Raw genomic sequence first — 18,225 nt, forward strand, 5'->3', positions numbered from 1 at the left:
GCCTCTTTTATTTATTTATTTTGTGGACACTGTTTGGCATGCCTCCGAATTCTCCAGTCCCTGGCTGAACCCTCAGGGCCTCCTAGGAATTGGAGACCACCAGTAAGGAGTCACTGGCTATTTGGGGAATAATGTCAAGCATGTCAAACTCAAAGGCTAACACGGGCCAAACAAATGAGGTATGTGGCCCGTGGGCTGCGAGTTTGACATGCTTGATGTAGGTGCTCAGCCCTCAGCCTAGAGTTGAGCTTCAGCTTGCTCACTGGCACAGGACCCTCCTAAATCCACCTCATGCTTGTAGCATCTCTCAGACCCCCGAGCTCCCAATGCTTGTGTTTGCCTCTGTCTAGTCCGGCTTGTCCACGTGTCCCCAGAGACCGGAGGGATGAACAGTTGAGAACCTGTTTGCAGACCATTAGCAACAATAATCACCTTGCCCAGTAACCTGATCTACCTCAAAGGAAGGGTCTTGATTTTAGCAAACAGTTGAAGTGGCCTCTGTGTGAAGTGGAGGGGCGGGGCAGGGCTGAGTCAGCTCGCTGAAATGGCCTCTCTGCTGGGAAGCTGGGGTCTGTGTGGCAATCAAGCCAGGCCCACCTCCTGGGCCGAGGGGTGCTGAGCCCGCACCCTTCGGGTTGTTTCTGCCCCTGGAATTCTGAAACCGGCTTCCTCTGTGTGTGGATCTGACCCAGACTCCCTCATCGCTTTCCCTGCCCAGCCAGGGGGAGCGAGTAACTCTGCATTTGCTGTCCACTGGACCGAGGGCAGCCACGGGATCCTTACACACCGTCTTTCTCCATCCTCACCACGAAGTCACAGCTACTATACCTCCCATGTCACAGGTGAGGGGGGCAAGACTTAGACACGGCGGTGTTCAGCTTCTAGGAATTTGGCAACCTAGGGTCAAATCCGACCATTCTTAGAAATTAAATGGTATAAACTTATAAATAAATTATATTAAAAACAGGAATAAATACTCAAAATCCATCACTTCCTAATGACTTAGCTGCCTGTCCCTGGCGTCTGCTTCCGTTGTCTGTCCGGTGGACACGAGTTAGCCTGTGCCACGTGCTTGTCTCCGTGGCCACCGCTCCGCTCTGGCCGTTCGCAACCCGCCATGGTGGGAGTTTTTGCGCCACAGAAATCGACAAATGGACAAGCCAGGGCCTGTTTCCCTGCTTCTTCCCCCCCCCCCCCCCCCAGAGAACTGGTTGTTAAACATTCACCAGTCCCCCTGTGCTGAGAGAGGTTAACTCACTTAGCAAGGTCACAAGGCGGGTGGAGGAGCTGAGCTGGCGGCCGGGCTCCGAGAGCTTGCCACAGGCTAGGCTGCCTCTGAAAAATCGTAAAGGCTCTTCAGCGATGTCATGGCAAGGAAACAAAAGTGTCGGAGGAGGTGAAGGATGAAAAGAGACAAAGATATTATGTGATCACAATACGTACGCCTTATTTGGATTCTGATGACAATAAACTGTAAAAAAGGATGACTTATGAGGCACGTGGAAATGTGAGACTTACTCGATAATTTGATGCTATTACTGGATTGTTATTTTTTTAGGTGTAATAATGGTATTTTATTTCAGAAGATATGAAGGCCGAGATCAGATTGGATGATCTACCCGGAGGAACACCCGTGGGTGTGAAGACCACTGGTTCTCAGGGTGGGGGTGCCGGCCCAGCGGCGTCCGCAGCCCCTGGGAACTCGGGAAAGCAAAGCTCAGGTGCCCCCTCGGACCTGCTGGGCCAGAAACTCGAGGAGAGGCCGCTCACCTGTGTGTGCCCCGCCCCCTCCCCCACAGGTGATCCGATGCACGCTCCCGTCTGAGAACCACGAGGCTCAGATGAAGCAAGAGGCACCAGGAGTGGATCCTTGAGGCTGAGTAATAAGTACTTGGGGTGAAGGGGTTCATAAGTATGTTTGAAATTTCCTGTAACAGTTAAAAGAATAGCCCTGACCAGTTTGGCCCAGTGGCTAGAGTGTCGGCCTGCAGATAGAAAGGTCCCGGGTTCGATTCCGGTCAAGGGCATGTACCTTGGTTGCGGGCACATCCCCAGTAAGGGGTGTGCAGGAGGCAGCTGATCGATGTTTCTCTCTGATGGATGTTTCTAACTCTCTATCCCTCTCCCTTCCTCTCTGTAAAAAATCAATAAAATATATTTTAAAAAAGAATAATTAAGCCCATTGGCAGGGGGGTGTGGGGGAGGGGTCACAGCTGGCTGGCCCCCGGATCTAGGGGTGGACAAATGGATTCTCTTGAACGTCCTTCACAAGCATTGTATTGGTGCCAGTGTCTTTTTAAAAGATACATATTTTATTGGTAGCATTACAGATACCTCCGGTTTTCCCGCCTGTTCCCCCCCTTCTCCCAGCCCCTACTCCCCACCCCCCAGGTCTTCACTACCCTATTGCCTGTGTTCGTGGGCTATGCATATAAGTATGTAAGTTCTAGGTGCGCATGTCTTTTGAATTAAAAGTCCACGCTAATGGTTACATTAGCAGCAGACTCCCACAGGCAGCTCGAACCCCTCCCGGCCAACTCCAACTCGAGTTTCTCTGATCAACTTCGCCGCTTCCTTTGAGGCCCTAGTTTTAATAAAGTTCAATCCTGGAACCTCAGATCTCTTGGAGAAGCAACTGTTTTAATTTTCAACTTCCAACTAAAGCTGTGAGACTTGAAAACAGCCACCCACGAGACCTGCTTTATCAGCTACAGACGTGACGCAATTAATTAACCGTGCACAGCCTCTCACCACACAAGCCGCCTAGCTTCTAGTAGTGCCTGGTGGTTCTGGTTTACTGAGCAGATACGGCCCCAGAGCCTGTAGCTGTGTACCTCCCGCCGGAGGGGCGGTCCTGGGCGGTGGAGTCATTAGTTGGTGTTTGCAGAGAGGCAGGAATCCAAAGAAAGCATTAGGTAAGTTTGTATTTTTATTTATTTATTTATTTTGTGTAAAAGGTACTGAAAAAGGGACCCTTTGTCTGGGCCTGGACTCACATCCAAGTTATGTCGTTAGGTCCCTGGTTGTCCATTTGCCTCCCTCTACGTTCCCCAACCTCCTTTTCTCCAGCCCATTTTTTTCCCCTCTCTCATTTCCGCTATTTCTCCCAACTGGAAAACTCTTTGGATTTTGTCCTAGAGGATGGAAAAGGTCTGTTTGCCCATCACGGGGGACTCTTCAGGGATTTCAGTCTTTTTAGTGGAAATGCCAAATGCTTCGACGCCCTCAGTCTTCCTAGTACCCTTCCACCCTCTCCAAGCAGCCTCTTTCCTTTTTTCCTTCTCTCCCCTCCCCCACCCCTTCTCTCTTCAAAACTGTCCTATTGAGACTTTGTCCAGAAATAGCAAGGGCATCCTTTCTAGAAACTTACTTCCCAAGACTCTGGAGGGAGGAGAAGGAAAGGACTGGTTGGTCGTTTTCTCGTGGAGAAGGAAGGGAAAGCAGAGCAGGAGAAGGGACATCTTTTTGGAGGAGGGAGGACATTTGAACTCGGCCTCGTCTTTTCCAAGCACTGCTCCTGGAAGAGCGTTTCTTACCTGCACTCTGTACGGAGCGGGAGGCAACATGCAGATTTGGGGGCCACATTCCAACCCAACGGAATCACAGTTTCCAGGGACGGACTCTGGGAATCTGTATTTGTAATAAGCTCCTCAGATGGTTTGGATGCCCATGGATTCAGTGCGTGAGGTCAAGGTGTGCCTCCTAAATGCCAGGTGCTGTGCGAGGGCGGGAAGAGCTCTGGCTTTGGCTTGACCTCCAGGCGCCCTATAAGGAAATGAGACGTTATTTTATATTCGTGGTATTTGTTGAGCGTCCTCACACCTCCCCACAACCACCCCAAGTGGCAGTCTTGTTATACCCATTTTACAGATGAGGAAACTGAGGTTTGGAGAGGCAGACAGTTTGTCTACATCATACCAATAAAACGTGGTGTCATGGTATTAATACTTGTATATTCTGGCTCAAGTCTTTCAGAGGAGGACTGTACTGGCCGTATTTTCCATGCCAAAAACTGAAACTCGTGACCTCACAATATGGTTTTATTTTGACAGACAATGGTTTATAATATTTGCACTCTGAATGGTCCCCTTACACCCTGGGCCTGTATTAGCTTGTTTTTCACTGTTAGGATGTTTTGAAACTCAGATCTGGCAGTCTTAGGCCTCGTGTGCCAAACCCACTGGGCTGGAGGCCCCAGGCTTCCTCCGCTGGTATTGGGGATTTATGGATCTATTTTTAAATTATTCAACAATAAAGATAAGTCAGGCCCTGGCCAGTGTGGCTCAGTTGGTTGGAGCATTGTCCCATAAACCAAAGTGTTTTGGGTTCGATTCCCAGTCAGGGCACATACCTAAATTTTGGGTTCAGTCCTTGGTTGGAGCGTGTAAGAGAGGCAGCCAATCGAAGTCTCTCTTTCTCTCTCTCTCTCTCTCTCTCTCTCTCTCTCTCTCTCTCTCTCTCTCCCTCCCTCCATCCCTCTCCCTCTCCCTCTCGTTCTAAAAAAAAACACAAACTGCAAGAAACTGCCTCCCTCCCCGCCCCCCCCCCCCCGCATAAATCAGAAGTTCCCATTTACCCCTCATTCTTATTCTCAGAGGCAACTTTTGTGACCAGTCTATGCTTTTACATACACGATGTGTGTGTTTTTTCTGAACATAAATGGGAAACTACTGTATGAATCAGCCTTTTCACGTAATGGTTTCTCTTAGACCGCTTTCTGTGTCTACCTTGTTCTCCCTGCAACCTTTGCATTTTTTTTTTTAAACAATAAAGGCTCACTGAAAAACTTCAGTGATAAGAGGGGAAGGAAGAAAATTCCCAAAGCATAATTAAAAGTAAAAAAATAATGATAGCTTGATAGTTATTCCAAGTTTGGAAATAAATTATTTTATTGTGGTGAAATACGCGTACCATAAAATGGACCATTTTAAACCATTTTTAAGTAAATAGTTCAACGACATTAGCTACATTAACAGTGTTACAAACCATTCTCCCCAACTGAACTCTGCACCGTTGAAACACCAACTTCCTATTCCTCCCTCCCCTAGCCGCTGGCAGCCCGGTTCTACTTTCTGTCTGTGTGAATTTCATTACTCTAGCTACCTCACATACATGGAATGACACAGTATTTGTCCTCTTCTGTCTGGGTTATTGCACTTAGCATAATGTCTTCAGGGTTCATCCATGTTGTAGCATGTGGTAGAATATCTTTCCTTTTTAAGGTTGCATAATAGTTCATGGTATATATATATATATATATATCACCTTTTGTTTATCTGTTGATGGGCACTGGGGTTGTTTCCGTCTTCTGGCTATTGTGGGACTAATGCTGCTATGACCATGGGTGTGCAAATGTGATCAAGTCCTGCTTTCAATTCTTTTGGGTACATACCCAGAAGTGGAATTGCTGGCTCATATGGTAATTCTATGTTAACTCATTCTTTTTAACCACTGCATAATATTCCACTGTATTTTGCATGTGTTGTTGGCTAATTTAAGTTCTCTTTTCTGTGAATTGCCCATTGTCGGGGATGATTTTTAATAGGATTTTAGATAATTTTTATATACTCTGGATAGTCTTTCTTTTATCTGTTATATGCATGACAAATTATACTCATTTAAAAGTAAGTTTCTACCTCATTCCAGATCCAAGTGCTCGTCATGATACCTTTGATTATTTAAGGAATATTCCGTGGTGAGAATTTTTATTATGAAAAGAGAGCGCACAGGGAGGCAGCCATCTGCATGTAGCTCAGGACCTGCCCATAGTAGGTGTTTCATGCATGTTGACTGAGTGACGAAGCTACTTTTGGGCAGCACCTGTTTCATTAGTTTTCCTTTTTAGGATTTACTGGGATGGGTCACATCCAGACACTAATTAAATTTTCCCTAACTTTAACCTGTTCTACCAGGCTAGTAAAGAAAAAAAAAATTAAGCCAAATGGCTATGAAAATAGTCGACAATCAAGGTTCTGCCATTTGAAAAGCACTGTGGTGAACCCGTACTGCAACGGGCTTTGTCAAAGTGAGAACATCCGTGGTGAAATAGCTTACAGATTAGGAAAGAGTGGAAAAGGGACAGATTCTTAGCTCTGTCTTCCCACCTTTCTCCAGGAAAGATACCGTCCATCTTTCTCAATAGAAAGATAACGTATAATAGCTACCATTTATTATCCGCTGAGTCTGTGTCAGGCGATTTGCTGAGTGCTGTACCGTTGCTATTTAATCTTCCATAGTCATCCCGAAGGGGCCATTGCTCCCATTTGACAGATGGGGAGGGCCACGCAGCTCAGGGTGAGCAGTAGACCTGGAGTTTATCCCTGTCCCTTGGTGGCCGTCACTGAACCCCGACGATCGTCCTACTCTGTGTCCAGGGACCCCACCGTGGATCAGGGTTACCGGGCCAGGAGCGGGTGGCTCTGCCTGCGTATGTGGTGGGAGGGGAGCAGGAGGGAAACTGGTGCTGTGCTGTGCCCCTGGTCTGGGCGTGGGGACCAGGCTGGACTCTGTGTGTCCTCGATCCTCCGAGGTCCTCGGCTCCACTGCTGAGTGCCGCCTCCTCCTCCTCCTCCTCCTCCTCCTCCTCCTCCTCCTCCTCCTCCTCCTTCTCCTTCTCGGGGACAGTGAAGCCTCTCAGGCCAGGGCGACGGCTCCAATCTGTCCTCCCTGGGAATGGCCCTGTCACCTCCTCAGGGACACGGCCTCCTGACTGTCGTCCCCGACACCTGTGCAGGGAGTGGCACCTCACAACTGAGCAGACTTCTATTAATTCTTTATGTTTTATTGTTTACAGGTGTCCCCCCCCCCCAGGGCTTCACCACCCTGGGCCTGCGTCCGTGGGCTATGCATAGAAGTATGTCAATTCTTTGGTTTGTGTCTCCCCGTCCCCCCACCCCACATCGAGGCATGTCAGTCTGCTCCTCGCCTCCATGCTTCGGGTCTTATTTTGTTGATCAATTCATTTTGTTCATTGATTTCCCAAGTCAGTGAGATCACGTGATAGTTGTCTTTCTCTGATTGGCTTATTTCACGGAGCCTGGTAGTCTCCAGGTCCTTCTGAGATGATTAGCTCTCGCACTGCTCTCTAAACTTTGTTCCTGTCGCACCAGACAAATAGCGACGCCTCTGGGGCCAAAGGCCTGGTCACATTTTTTTTTTTTTTTTGGACACAACTCCTCTGAAAAACAGCACTGGACCCAAGTCCTGACTGATACAGTGTATGTTTAGTGGACAACCACTTCAGGGCCTCCGTGCACGTGGCCAGCTGAGGGTCGTTAGCATGAACAGCCGTGCTCGGGAGAAGACCGACTGGGAAGGACCCCGCAGATGGAATGTTACGATTCTGGAGGGAGTGCCGCGTACCTGTCTTAAATGCATTCAGGACTTGAAGAGAAAACCCCCCACCGTTTCCTTGATCCTCTCCCGCGTGCTCATCCTAGCTTTCCAGTTCTTAGGTGGAGCTCATTTCCTGCTCCGTGGGCCTGGGAGAACAGGGGGTGCCCCTGGGAACATGGAGGCCCTGCTGGTGTGAGTGGTGGAGGCCAAGGGGAGGGGAAGGAAGGATCCCCATTTTATTTTTGATGATAATGATTGCAAATAGCATTTGAAATTATAATTCAAGTTCTGGGGGTGGGGGGGGGGTTCTCTTTTCTGCAAGTTTGTGGATCATTTTAAATACAAAAGGCCTGAGGGGCTCATTCTTCTAGTCCTGATTCTCGGTGTCTAGATTGTTGTGATTTCTACTCACCCAGCTGCTCTCATCTTTGAAATTGTCCCCAGGTGATCTACTGTTACCTAGATCAGTCACAGAGGTCGCCACTGAAAGAAAGTGCACCTTGAAAATGGAATCCTCTCCCCCCCCTCCGCCACCCCTCCCCTCCCCTCCCCTCCCCTCCCTCTCTCAGTGATTTTAACAGCCCAGTGGCAGATGACGGCTCCACTGGTGTCCAGCCCAGAACATGGTCCTGGCCCCCGGGCCCAGTGGCAGGGGAGCCAAGTGAGCATTAGCAGGAACCCCACCCCTGGCCAAAGCGGAGGAAAGGAATGCAGGCTGGCCTGTTGCCCTTGGTAACCATTGTAGAAACACTTGACTCCAACAGGTATTCCCCTCCCAGGTGTAGAAGGCTTCCCCCTTCCCCTCGTTTCACAGAAAGACCAAGTGTGTCTACACCAGGGAGCCCCAAACAGTGGTTGTCAGCAGAGTGTGTGCCGAGGGAGGCTGCTGGCTTCAGTAAGGAAGACGGAAGAGACCGTTTTCTTGTTAGTGAAAACCTTTTCTCCCCGGGGGGTGCTTGAAGGCGGGCGACTTGCCCAGGAGTCTTTCTGCAGCAGGAGTTTGTGAGCGGAGTTGCTCCCTGGCCCGGGCGAGGATCAGTGATGTCACGGGCAGCCGCGCTGTCCTGTGGGCGCCTCTGGCCACGTGCAGCGATGTAAACTTAAACGAATGAAAACGAAATACAGTGAAACATTCTGTTCCTCGGTTGCATGAGCTACGTGTCGAGTGCTCAGTAGTGCACGTGGCTGGTGGCCTCTGTGCTGGACCGTCCATGGCAGCGTAGCTCTAAGGCTCACCATTCAGCAGAAGCCACTCCACTGGTCCCGACAGCAGCGGTCCCCGCACCCTGGCCCCGAGGGTTGCCGTGAGGCTCGCATGAAGATGACAGAGTTGGGGTAAATCCACACACACGGCGTGGGTGTGGTCGTTGGGGTGAAAACTCAAGGACAATTTCAGTCAGCCTTTATTTCTTAAATATAGCACTTGATTCAGTGTCACTCAGACAAGCATTTGAAATCCTGGTACTTGTCTAACTACCCTGCTGTACACCTGAAATTAATCCAAAATACTATTGAATGTAGACTAATTAAAAAACAATTTTTTAAAATTTAATGTAAATATAAAAAAGAAATCCTGGTACTGTGCAAGACACAATACCGCTGTGCTGGAGCTCGTCACCTACATGTTAGGCAGGGATTACATCACAGTGAGCTGAGGCCGGAAGTGGACATCTGCAAAGAGGCGATCCATGATTTGGACAGGGGAATAGGGGACGATTCTCAAGAGAAGGAGACCTGTCAGCAAAGTCGTGATGGGTGATGAGGAGCTCAGCAGATAGACGGGGAGAACGTTCAAATTAGAAGGAACTACAGAAAACCCTGGGTAAGTGGGAGAAGTTTGGCGTCAGAGGAATGTGAAGTGGCCGGAGGGAGACAGGCAGGACCAGCCGCCACATCTGGAGGCCCCATGACCTCAGGGTGGAGGCCAGTGTGAATGCATGGGTCGCATGCCCATGAGACCATCCCGGGGGCGGGCGGGGGAGTGAAAGACCACGTCGGGCCGTGTTATCAAGGGCTTGCCAGCCATGCTTTGCGCGGAGACTGCTTCCTGAAGGTGACAGAGAGGCAGGCGAGATGTCTAAGGCCGAGGCAAGAGCAGGCTTGCACTTGACAAAGACCAGGCTGGGGGCAGCACCGAAAGGCCTGGAAGGAAGGCTGGTTAAGAAGCGATTGCATGGCCTGGAGAGGACAAGGGCAGGGGAAGTGGCAGTGGACAGAGAGGACTGGACTCTGAAAGACAGGCAGGTGGTGAACTCGATGACCGGACACTGATTGGACAGCGAATGGGTGGGGGTGGGGCTTGTGCTTGAAGTCTCACTTGCCGGCCCCACTGGGACGGGTCTCCTGAGCCTCCCCCTTTGCAGCCAGCCCGGAGCACAGGCTGAGGGTGGAGGGAGTGGGAGGTGCTGAGGTTGCACCTGCACCGGGCAGATGTTTCCCTAACCTAGATCTGGAGCAGAATCACCCCCCCTCCTCCTCCTAGAAACACTACCCGGAGGAAGCCGGTCTCATTGTTTCGGTGCCTCCCTCCATTTGCATTTCCTGACTTGGGTATTTGTGACATTCCACGGCCCTTCTGAGGGTTTCACTTTTCATTTCCTGCCCGAACCAGACTGCCCTTCTTTGGGGGTGGTGTCGTGGGGAGGGAGCCAGTGTGTGACCAGGCATCTACCGAGAGCTCGGAACAGCCCACAGCACAGCGGGCAGGGAAAGAAAACCAGCCGTGGAGGGCGCCTCCCGGAGCCCAGCTGACAGCCTCCTGCAGGGAGAGAAGCCGTGTGCATTGGGTGCCAGCTCTGGGTGCGTGCAACAGGGCCCTCCCTTTTCATAGGACGTCTCTTGCCACCCTCATGACAATGCCTGAGGGCAAAACAGTGACCCCCCTCCCCCTTGCCAGGCGCTGGCGGGATGCGGATTTGAACTCGGGTCTTCACATTCCTGGATGCTCCCCCCCACCCCCCTTTCCAGCAAAGGCCTGGAAACAGCCCCAGTTTCCTTTGCTTCAACTTCACTGTGAGACAGTCCTGGCTAAGTTCTGACTCTCCTGTTTCCAAAACGAGGGCGATTTTATTAAACCGTGCATGGCCTGATGTCTCCATTTATTTGTTTAAACAAAATTAGTATCTGGTCTGACCCAGAGAGAGGGGACGGGGGGAGCATATTTAATGCGTTTGAAGGGAAATAAAAGATACCAGGAATGCAGTGAAGTGGGCACCGGTATTGAACTGGCTGCGTGGGGCCACACTGTCCAACAAACACAGGCCTCCTTGTTCGGTGGCCGTCTGACGGGGTGAGTCTGCTCTTTCTAGAAATTGGAGGGTGTGGTGGGAGCCAGGTGCGAGGCCAGCCTGGGTTCAGGACGGCTTCTGTGCCCAGAGTCCTTTCCTGAGCCCAGAGCGCCAACAAGCAGGGAGCACATCCCATCATGTTTCAGGGACCCGGGAGGCGGGCGGCGGGAGGGAGACCCACCCAGGAGCCACCTGGCAGGTGCGCTGACCCAGCACCAGCTCAGGGGCGGCTGCCTTTGCGGGTCTGCGTGTGTTGAAGCGGGAATATTACGTTTACGCGCAGAAGAAAGCTCTCCTGGACATACACGTTTCGCTGACAGAGAAAACCCACAGCCTGTGGGCGCCGGTGAAAGGGCCTGGCTGCTGGGGGCATCGTCCGGGCTGCAAAAAGGGCTGCTGGAAAGGTACTTGACACGAATACAACAGTGACTCCAAAATGCACCCATATGTCACGTTCTGACAGAAAAACACGCTCTGTAATTACTTACACGCTTTAGAGAATAAAATGCGATCAATCTACCTGTCCATAAAAAGGCGGGTGCCCCCCACCCCGGACTGCTGGGGGAGGGGGTCAGCAGGCCCCTGCCTCCCAGCCCCAACCTTCCTCCCCCACCCCCTTTATTTGTGAAGACGGGGGGGCGGGGGGGGGAATAGAAAAACCCTCTGAAGACACACAGTGTCCCGGCACAATCAGGCCACTAATTGCTGTTAAGCCCGGGCCCTTTTTGTGTTCGGAGAGGACGTCAGTGGGCAGCGGCCACTTGGGCCCTTTCGTGCGCGGGGCTAACTCCTGAATAGCAGGGGTTTTTTTCTCTTCTTTTCAACATTTGCCGCCGGCCTTTCTTCTCCTTCATCTTCATCTTCACCTTCTCCTTTTCTTCTTGTTCGTTCTTTCTGCTGTTCGGACGGGTAGCGCTTTCCTCCTGGCGCTGTGTGTTCAGTCTCTAAATGAAACTTGACTTCCCCCACGGCCGGCTGGAGAAGCACAAAGGCCCCGTTCCACTGGCTACAGTAACGCCATTGTGCGGCCTGACAATGCACTAATTGGCGGTGACAATTGTGGGGTTGGGGGGAGGAGGGGGCCGCTCTTTTCCAATCAGCCGGCCACTGAAATAAAAGCGGAGGAGGAGGAGGAGGAGGCCCAGGTTCCGGCGGAGAGAGGGGCACAGCGCTGGGGTTTGCGTCGGCCTTTCTAAACAAATAATAAAAGTGAAGGAGAAAGTTATTGTTGTGGCAAGAAATATGGAGACTTTGCTGCAGGACAACCTCAGGGTCCCGGGTGGGATGGGTGGGTGAGCCCCCCTCCGGGACGGCTCTGAGGGCAGGGAAACGGCCAATATTCCGTGGTTCTCTAAACCACGGGAACGTGGGAGAGGCTGGTGAGAAAAGGCTCTGAGAAGAACGATGGTTGAAGGCCGGCAGTGGCGTTCTGAGTCCCCATTTCAACCACATTTCTGAACGAGGGGGGAGGAACCCAGAGAGGGAGCAGGCTCGTCATTTGTGGTGTGGGGTGCAGTAGACCTCCGGGTCTGGGAGCCGCAGAAGGTGATTCTGACCTTTACAGCGGCCTTACAGGGGGCGTGGGCAGGACGGTGGACAGACACCATGGCAGACAAATAATGCTGGGGGGGTGGCTCTCGGGGCCACGAGGACGCCCGAGAAACCCCGGAATGTCACCTGGGGCCTGCAGGGAGCTCAGAGCCACCTGGTCCAGCCTGAACTCTCCTTACGTGGAATGACCCACCTGCCCAGACCAACCCCAAACGAGCCTTCTCACCTGGCCAGGTGGCCCAGTGGTTGAGTGTTGACCTATGAACCAGGAGGTCACGGTTTGATTCCCGGTGAAGGGAACATGCCTGAGTTGTGGGCTCAACCCCCAGTGTGGGGCGAGCAGGAGGCAGCTGATCAATAGTTCTCATCATTGATATTTCTTTCTATCTCTCTCCCCCTCCCCCTTCTTCTCTGAAATCAATAAAAAAAATATCTATCTTAAGAAACAACAAAAAAAACCAATGAGCCCTCTCCCAGAAGCCTTCCCTGGCCAGGTGAGAGTGCACGCCCTCTTTCGTCCTTCCCTCTGCACCCGCACAACAGCAGGACCTGACCCTCCTCCCTGGACAACTAGCATCATCCCCACAGAGACAGGAAGGGGACACTGAGGCCTCTTCACGTCTCTAAGAGGTTAAGTAACTTGCCCAGGGACACCCAGCAGGAAGGGGAACCTGGGGATCGGGGAAGGGAGCGAGACCTGGTGGCCGCAGCAGTGCTGTCCCCGGCTCCCCTCCCTGTTCTCTTTCTGTGTTTCTGTAGGGGCTGTGTCTTTGCTGTCGCTGCACCCCAGCACCTAGCAGAGTGCTTAGGGTACGGGAGGCCTCTTTCCCAAAATGCTTGCTGACTCAAGGGGGAGGCAGGGAGGGCTGAACTACAGGCAGTCCTCTTCTGTGACCCGTAGGCCCCCCGACTTCAGCCTGCCCCTGAGTCCCCGGGGTGGGGAGGGAGGAGTTGTTAGAACACAGACCCCTGAGTCCCTCCCCGGGTCTAGGTGGGACCCGAGAGTGTGCCCTTCTAACACCTTCCCAGCCGCTGCCGCTGCTCCGGGGACCACAGTTTGAGAACCGCTATTCACAGTGCGGCAGGGAATTCCATTCCTTCCATGATCCTCTGTCTCTTCATGGCCAGAGACCAGAAGTTTTATTAAGGAGAAATTAAAGTTGAAAGTTTTGACCATAATGAGAGATAATCTTAGGCTCCTGCCTGCATTAAATTACAATCTTAATCAAACAGTCATTAATGGCTGATTAAAAAAGGGTGACCAGCGATGTGCCCAGCGAACCACACTGCACTCCACGGCATTTCCTAGACAATATCTCCACAGCCTTTTATTTGGGAGGACTCTTAGGGAGAGCCCTTCTATCTCACAGAATCTTGGGCTTTGAAATTTTATTTAAAGAATATCTTAGACTTTAAAGTGAAATAGTCCTCCCACAAAAGAACTAAAGTCTTGCCCGACTGGTGTGGTTCAGTGGTTAAGCATCGACCTGTGAACCAGGAGGTCACGGTTTAATTCCCGATCAGGGCACATGCCCAGGCTGCAGGCTCCATCCCCAGTGGGGGCATGCAGCAGGCAGCCAATCAATGATTCTCTCTCATCATTGATGTTTCTATCTCTCTCTTCCTCTCTGAAATCAATAATCTATCTATCTATCTATCTATCTATCTATCTATCTATCTATCTATCTATCTATGTCTATATACAAAGAATTATAAAATCTTTGGTGAGGGCGTCTTGGGGGATGGGTGAGGAATGGAGGGATCTGCCCGCAAGGATGAGGGTGCTGGCTCAGGAACATGGATCCCCAGGAAGCAGATGGGACCTCAGCACCCTGGGGGGCAACTGCCGTGTCTGCAAATAAATGGTTCTCTCCACTCAGATCCACAGGAACCAGTTGTTTCTGGAGCAGGTTGTCTCAGTAGTCAGGCATTCAGCACCCTTTGCTACATGGCGATGGGGCTGTGGCAAGCTCCTGCAGAAGTACCTCTCCCAGCTGTGGCACTGCTTTCTGAATACAGCGGCCAGAACGGGCCCGGCAGGGCTCCCGCAGCTGTCTGCCCGGTGCCTAGGTCAGGATGAGGTTGCAAATGCAGGGCCACTGGAGAAACTGCAGTGAGACGTTGCATGGGAAAGACATTGTGTCAGAAAGCAGCTCTTAACTGGAGAGGAGCCATTTGCTGCCTCCTTCATAGCATGTGAGCAATAAAAGAACAGGGCTCAGGGGAGTTTCCAGGGAGCAGGAACTAACAGACAACCCTTCAGACGCTGCAATCAATGTGTGTGCTTCCCTCAAGATTAAAATTCTCGCTGGCCCAGCGCCGGCTGTGGGTCCAAAGAGAAAGGGGACTTTGATTGACAGCCCACCAGGTCCCCCTGGAATGGGGGCACTGTCCTCTGAAGGGAAAGTGGGCACCTGTATACTAATGACGGGGGGTGGGGGGGGAAGCTGGGAAGGCACCAATTTATTTACAGTTTATCAAGGCGGGACACACATATTCTTATATTTATTTTGTAAAAGCCTTACTGCGTGAACAGACATACAAAAAAGATCTTTTTAAGACAATGAGATCATTTTAATTTGGACTGAGCATCACATGATAACAAGGAATGACTAACTTTTGTGAGGTGTGTAATGGCGTTGTGACTGTGAACAAAAAATAAACACTTCTTTAGCTGCAGCACGTGGGCATCAGTGGCATGATGTCTGGGATTTGCTTTGTGATATTTCTGCAAAGTAAGAAACTGAAAAGCTAAAGGGGGTGAAACAAACCAGGCAAAATCTAATCTTGCTCATTGCAAACGCCCCGGGGTGGGCTGTATGAGCTGACTATCGGGGTGCTGGGGGCCGGTCTGGGGCGATCTGGGCAGGGCCGATGTCGGACCACATGTCCACACGTGCTCACTACACGCATTGGCACTTGGCAAGCTCTGTCGGCCGGTGCCTGCCCTCCCTTCCCCGTGAACATGCAGGAGTGGGCGCTCCTTCCAGACACAGTCGTCAGGCGTCTCCGCTGGGCACGGGCTGCGGGGGCTGCTTCCTCGGGTGCCTCCCTCCTGGGTGGCAGCGAGAAAGCCCTTTGGGGAGGTTGACCCAGTTTAGAATTCCAATTCACTTCCCTGCCTGTGCAATTGGAATTTATTTCCTCTGCAAAAGGCTTGAATCTCAGAGCAAAATGCCTCTGCTGGGCTTGTGCGCGCGAGCGGCGGTCCTCACGGAGAAAGCTTCTGGTCTGTTTTCCCGACGGCGTGCACCTTGCGGCGTCCTCGCAACCTGACATTATTAAGAGGGTGTCATCACGATACAGCATGGGAGCGAAGGCAATTTGGATGTCCTCGGGCCCCAAATTAATATGTGCTTTGTATAGTCTTGTAATTTGGAAGGCAATTTTCCATAACACAGTGAGAGATGTTCCTTTATACGTTTGAGATAATTTAGCTCAATGTTCATTTGAAAAAATTACGGTGCTAATAGCAGCTTTTCAGCTGCGGAACAACAGACGGCCCTGGGAGAACATGGGCGTCCCTGAGAGCGGTTCTGCACCGGTCTGTCTGGGAGCGCGGGGCAAAAGCTGGAGGAATTTTCCCCGGCCCACGGCTGCCCGGGGGCGTATGGCAGCCTCTGAAACAGGGTATGAACCCGTGAACTCTAGCTGATTTGCTTAAAATCAAAAGCCCTTAATGGAGGGGTGAGAAATAAAGGCGGAGGAGTCATGGATTTCCCTATTGTCCAGGTACACTGGAAGTCAGTGCACATAAATCAGAATTTCTGTGTGCTCAGCCTGGGAACCCGTGTTCTCCGCTGACTTCCCGGCCCCGGCTCTGAAGAAGTGGGTGCAAACGGGAGAGGGAACGAGGTCTTGCTGCTGGGTGTGTTTGCCTCCGGCTTCCTGGGTGTGACGCACCCCGGCTTTCTTCTCCTGGGGGAGGAGTTGTCCCCAGTGACAATTCAATGTAATAATAAAAATATATGGGAAATTATTTTCTTTTCCTAATCAGGAATGTAGTTTCTAATGATGCTGCTTTAGAACAAGGTCAGGTGAGACCCTGGTAGACCCAAGGTCACCTCTAGTGCCTTCCTGCCCCTTGGCACTGCCAGCTTCCTGCAGTGATCTTATTCATTCATTCATTCATTCATTCATTCAAAATAAATGCTTTGCTGCTGTGGGTGTTCAGCATGTGGTGGGCATGGTGAGCATGTCGATCACATCATTTCTAAGACTCTGAACCCTTTGGAAAAGAGTCCCATCAGTGAGGATTACTGTCATCCTTATAGTATTGATGTCATTCCCCTGTAACTGGCAGTTGAGGTTGAAAATTATCAGTTCAGTAGGTGCCTGGGTTTGGAATGACTCTGGTTCACTGTAATATCATTCTTCTACGGAACCAAGGTAAATCTGGACACAGCTCAAGATTTCCTGAAGTTTCCAGGCCTTTCTGGGCAAGAAGCACCTAGTGATTTTCCATTCCTCCAGAGGGATGAGGTTCACGTCCGTTGGTTGGGACTCTCCTAGGCCTGCATTTGAGGACAATTGCAGCCTAACCAGGAAGCATGGGAAAATGAAAGGGAGAGCAGAGACTCCCGCCGTAGCCAGCTCAGTCACCTGTGGCCGTGACCTGGCCACGTCTGTTTACCAGGCTGTCTGGCGATGCGATATGCTGCTTAAATGGAAACTAACCACACCCTGGAAGAATATAAAAAGGATATAAAGGTAAGGTTTTATGGAAATGATTGCAGTCCGCGAGCAGCAAGTTCCAAAGTCCTGTTCTGCTAGGAGGGCAGGAAGGGGACAACCAGGGCCATTCTCCCTCCACACCCCTTGACGTCCTTCCCTCTGTGGGCCCCAGGGTGCCAAGCGAATGTCCATTTCTGGCCACCTGGCTGCATTTAGCCTGGTGGTCCTTACCTGTCAGAACACGTGGGCATCCCTCAGGGAGTTTTAAGAAAAACACCCAGGCCCCATCCAGAGAGATGCGGACTCGGTGGTCTGTGATGGGTTCCTGACAGGGTGCTTTTTTTCTTGTGTTTCTAACGTGGGAACCGCTGATTCAATCCACCACCTTGAGCCACTGTGGAAAGGACAGGTGGGGGGGGGGGGGGGCCGTGAAGGGAGATTGACATCCCATCTCCGGAGGGTGGGAGAGATCGTGGTGTTTCTTTCCACCCTTTCCACCCCCGGGAAACGCCTTTGCATGTCTCCTCTGTGCGAATGCCCACACTTGCCGGAGTGACCCAGCCACTCCTTCCCGCAACTGGGGCAAAGCAAACTCGCCCTGCAAACCAGAGGAGTCGGGGCTCTGACTGCGTCGGGTGTCTAGCTCGGTTCAGTGAAACATTAACTCGCTTCTCTTTATCGTGGGTCGTGTCAGGTTTCCTGTGAGGATGAAGTCCAGGTGCTCCTTGGACAGCCTGGGTGTGAGCCCCAGTTGGTTTCCGGCGGGCGGAGGCGGGCGGCCGGGCAGGAACGTGTCTAGGTGTGTCTCGGGGAGGGAGGCGCAGGGCTCACCTGTGGTGAATGGTTAACCAGCAGCACCCTTTCTAGTCTCGCCCATGTCTTTCTTTGAGAAAGCGAGTTTAAGTGGTGCTTTTGCAGGGTTCCTTGCAGCTCTTGCACCCATGGCCTTTCTGGGGGAGGGGGAGGGCCAGTCCAGGCAAGGTAGGGCGGGCCTTTCTGATCACTCCTCGCCTCCCAGAGGGCTGCTCTCGCACACACACACCTCCTCTTTACTTCTCACTCTTTGCTCCCCAAATCGGGTCTGCGGACTGCTCTTGCCGAGTGGCTCCTGCCCGGCACTTGTCCGTCTGACTTGGAGGGTGCAGAGGCGAGAGGAAACCGGGGCGAGAAGGTCAGGGCACAGGGAGCTCTGGCGGAAGGACACTTCATCCCCGAGCTCTGGCAGATTTGATTCGGAAAATAAAGCCAATAGCACAGAATCTGCATTAAAAACATTATGCTATGGCTTTCATAAACATAGGAAGGGCTGGTGGGAATGTTACAGGTGGATGAATTTAGCGAAGACCAGTCTCTCTGTAAGAGTAATATTAAGAGATAT

At 51.6% G+C, this 18,225-nt stretch overlaps 1 protein-coding gene across 5 annotated transcripts in view; it reads right to left on the reverse strand.

The window, feature by feature from the left end:
- Positions 1 to 11,238: 11,238 nt before the first annotated feature.
- The window catches only part of PLEKHM3 (pleckstrin homology domain containing M3), a 177,268-nt gene continuing 170,281 nt past the window's right edge, over positions 11,239 to 18,225 (reverse strand). For 4 of the 5 annotated variants that reach the window (XM_059702935.1, XM_059702936.1, XM_059702933.1 and 1 more), the window contains exon 8: positions 11,269 to 11,814. In XM_059702935.1, coding sequence (XP_059558918.1) covers positions 11,406 to 11,814 — 409 coding nt within the window. In that variant the 3' untranslated portion in view covers positions 11,269 to 11,405. Of the gene's footprint in view, positions 11,815 to 18,225 lie in introns of all 5 variants that reach the window. The other variant, XM_059702941.1, reaches the window with a different exon arrangement.

This window comes from Myotis daubentonii, chromosome 7 (assembly GCF_963259705.1).
Source record: "Myotis daubentonii chromosome 7, mMyoDau2.1, whole genome shotgun sequence".
Lineage (NCBI taxonomy): Eukaryota > Metazoa > Chordata > Mammalia > Chiroptera > Vespertilionidae > Myotis > Myotis daubentonii.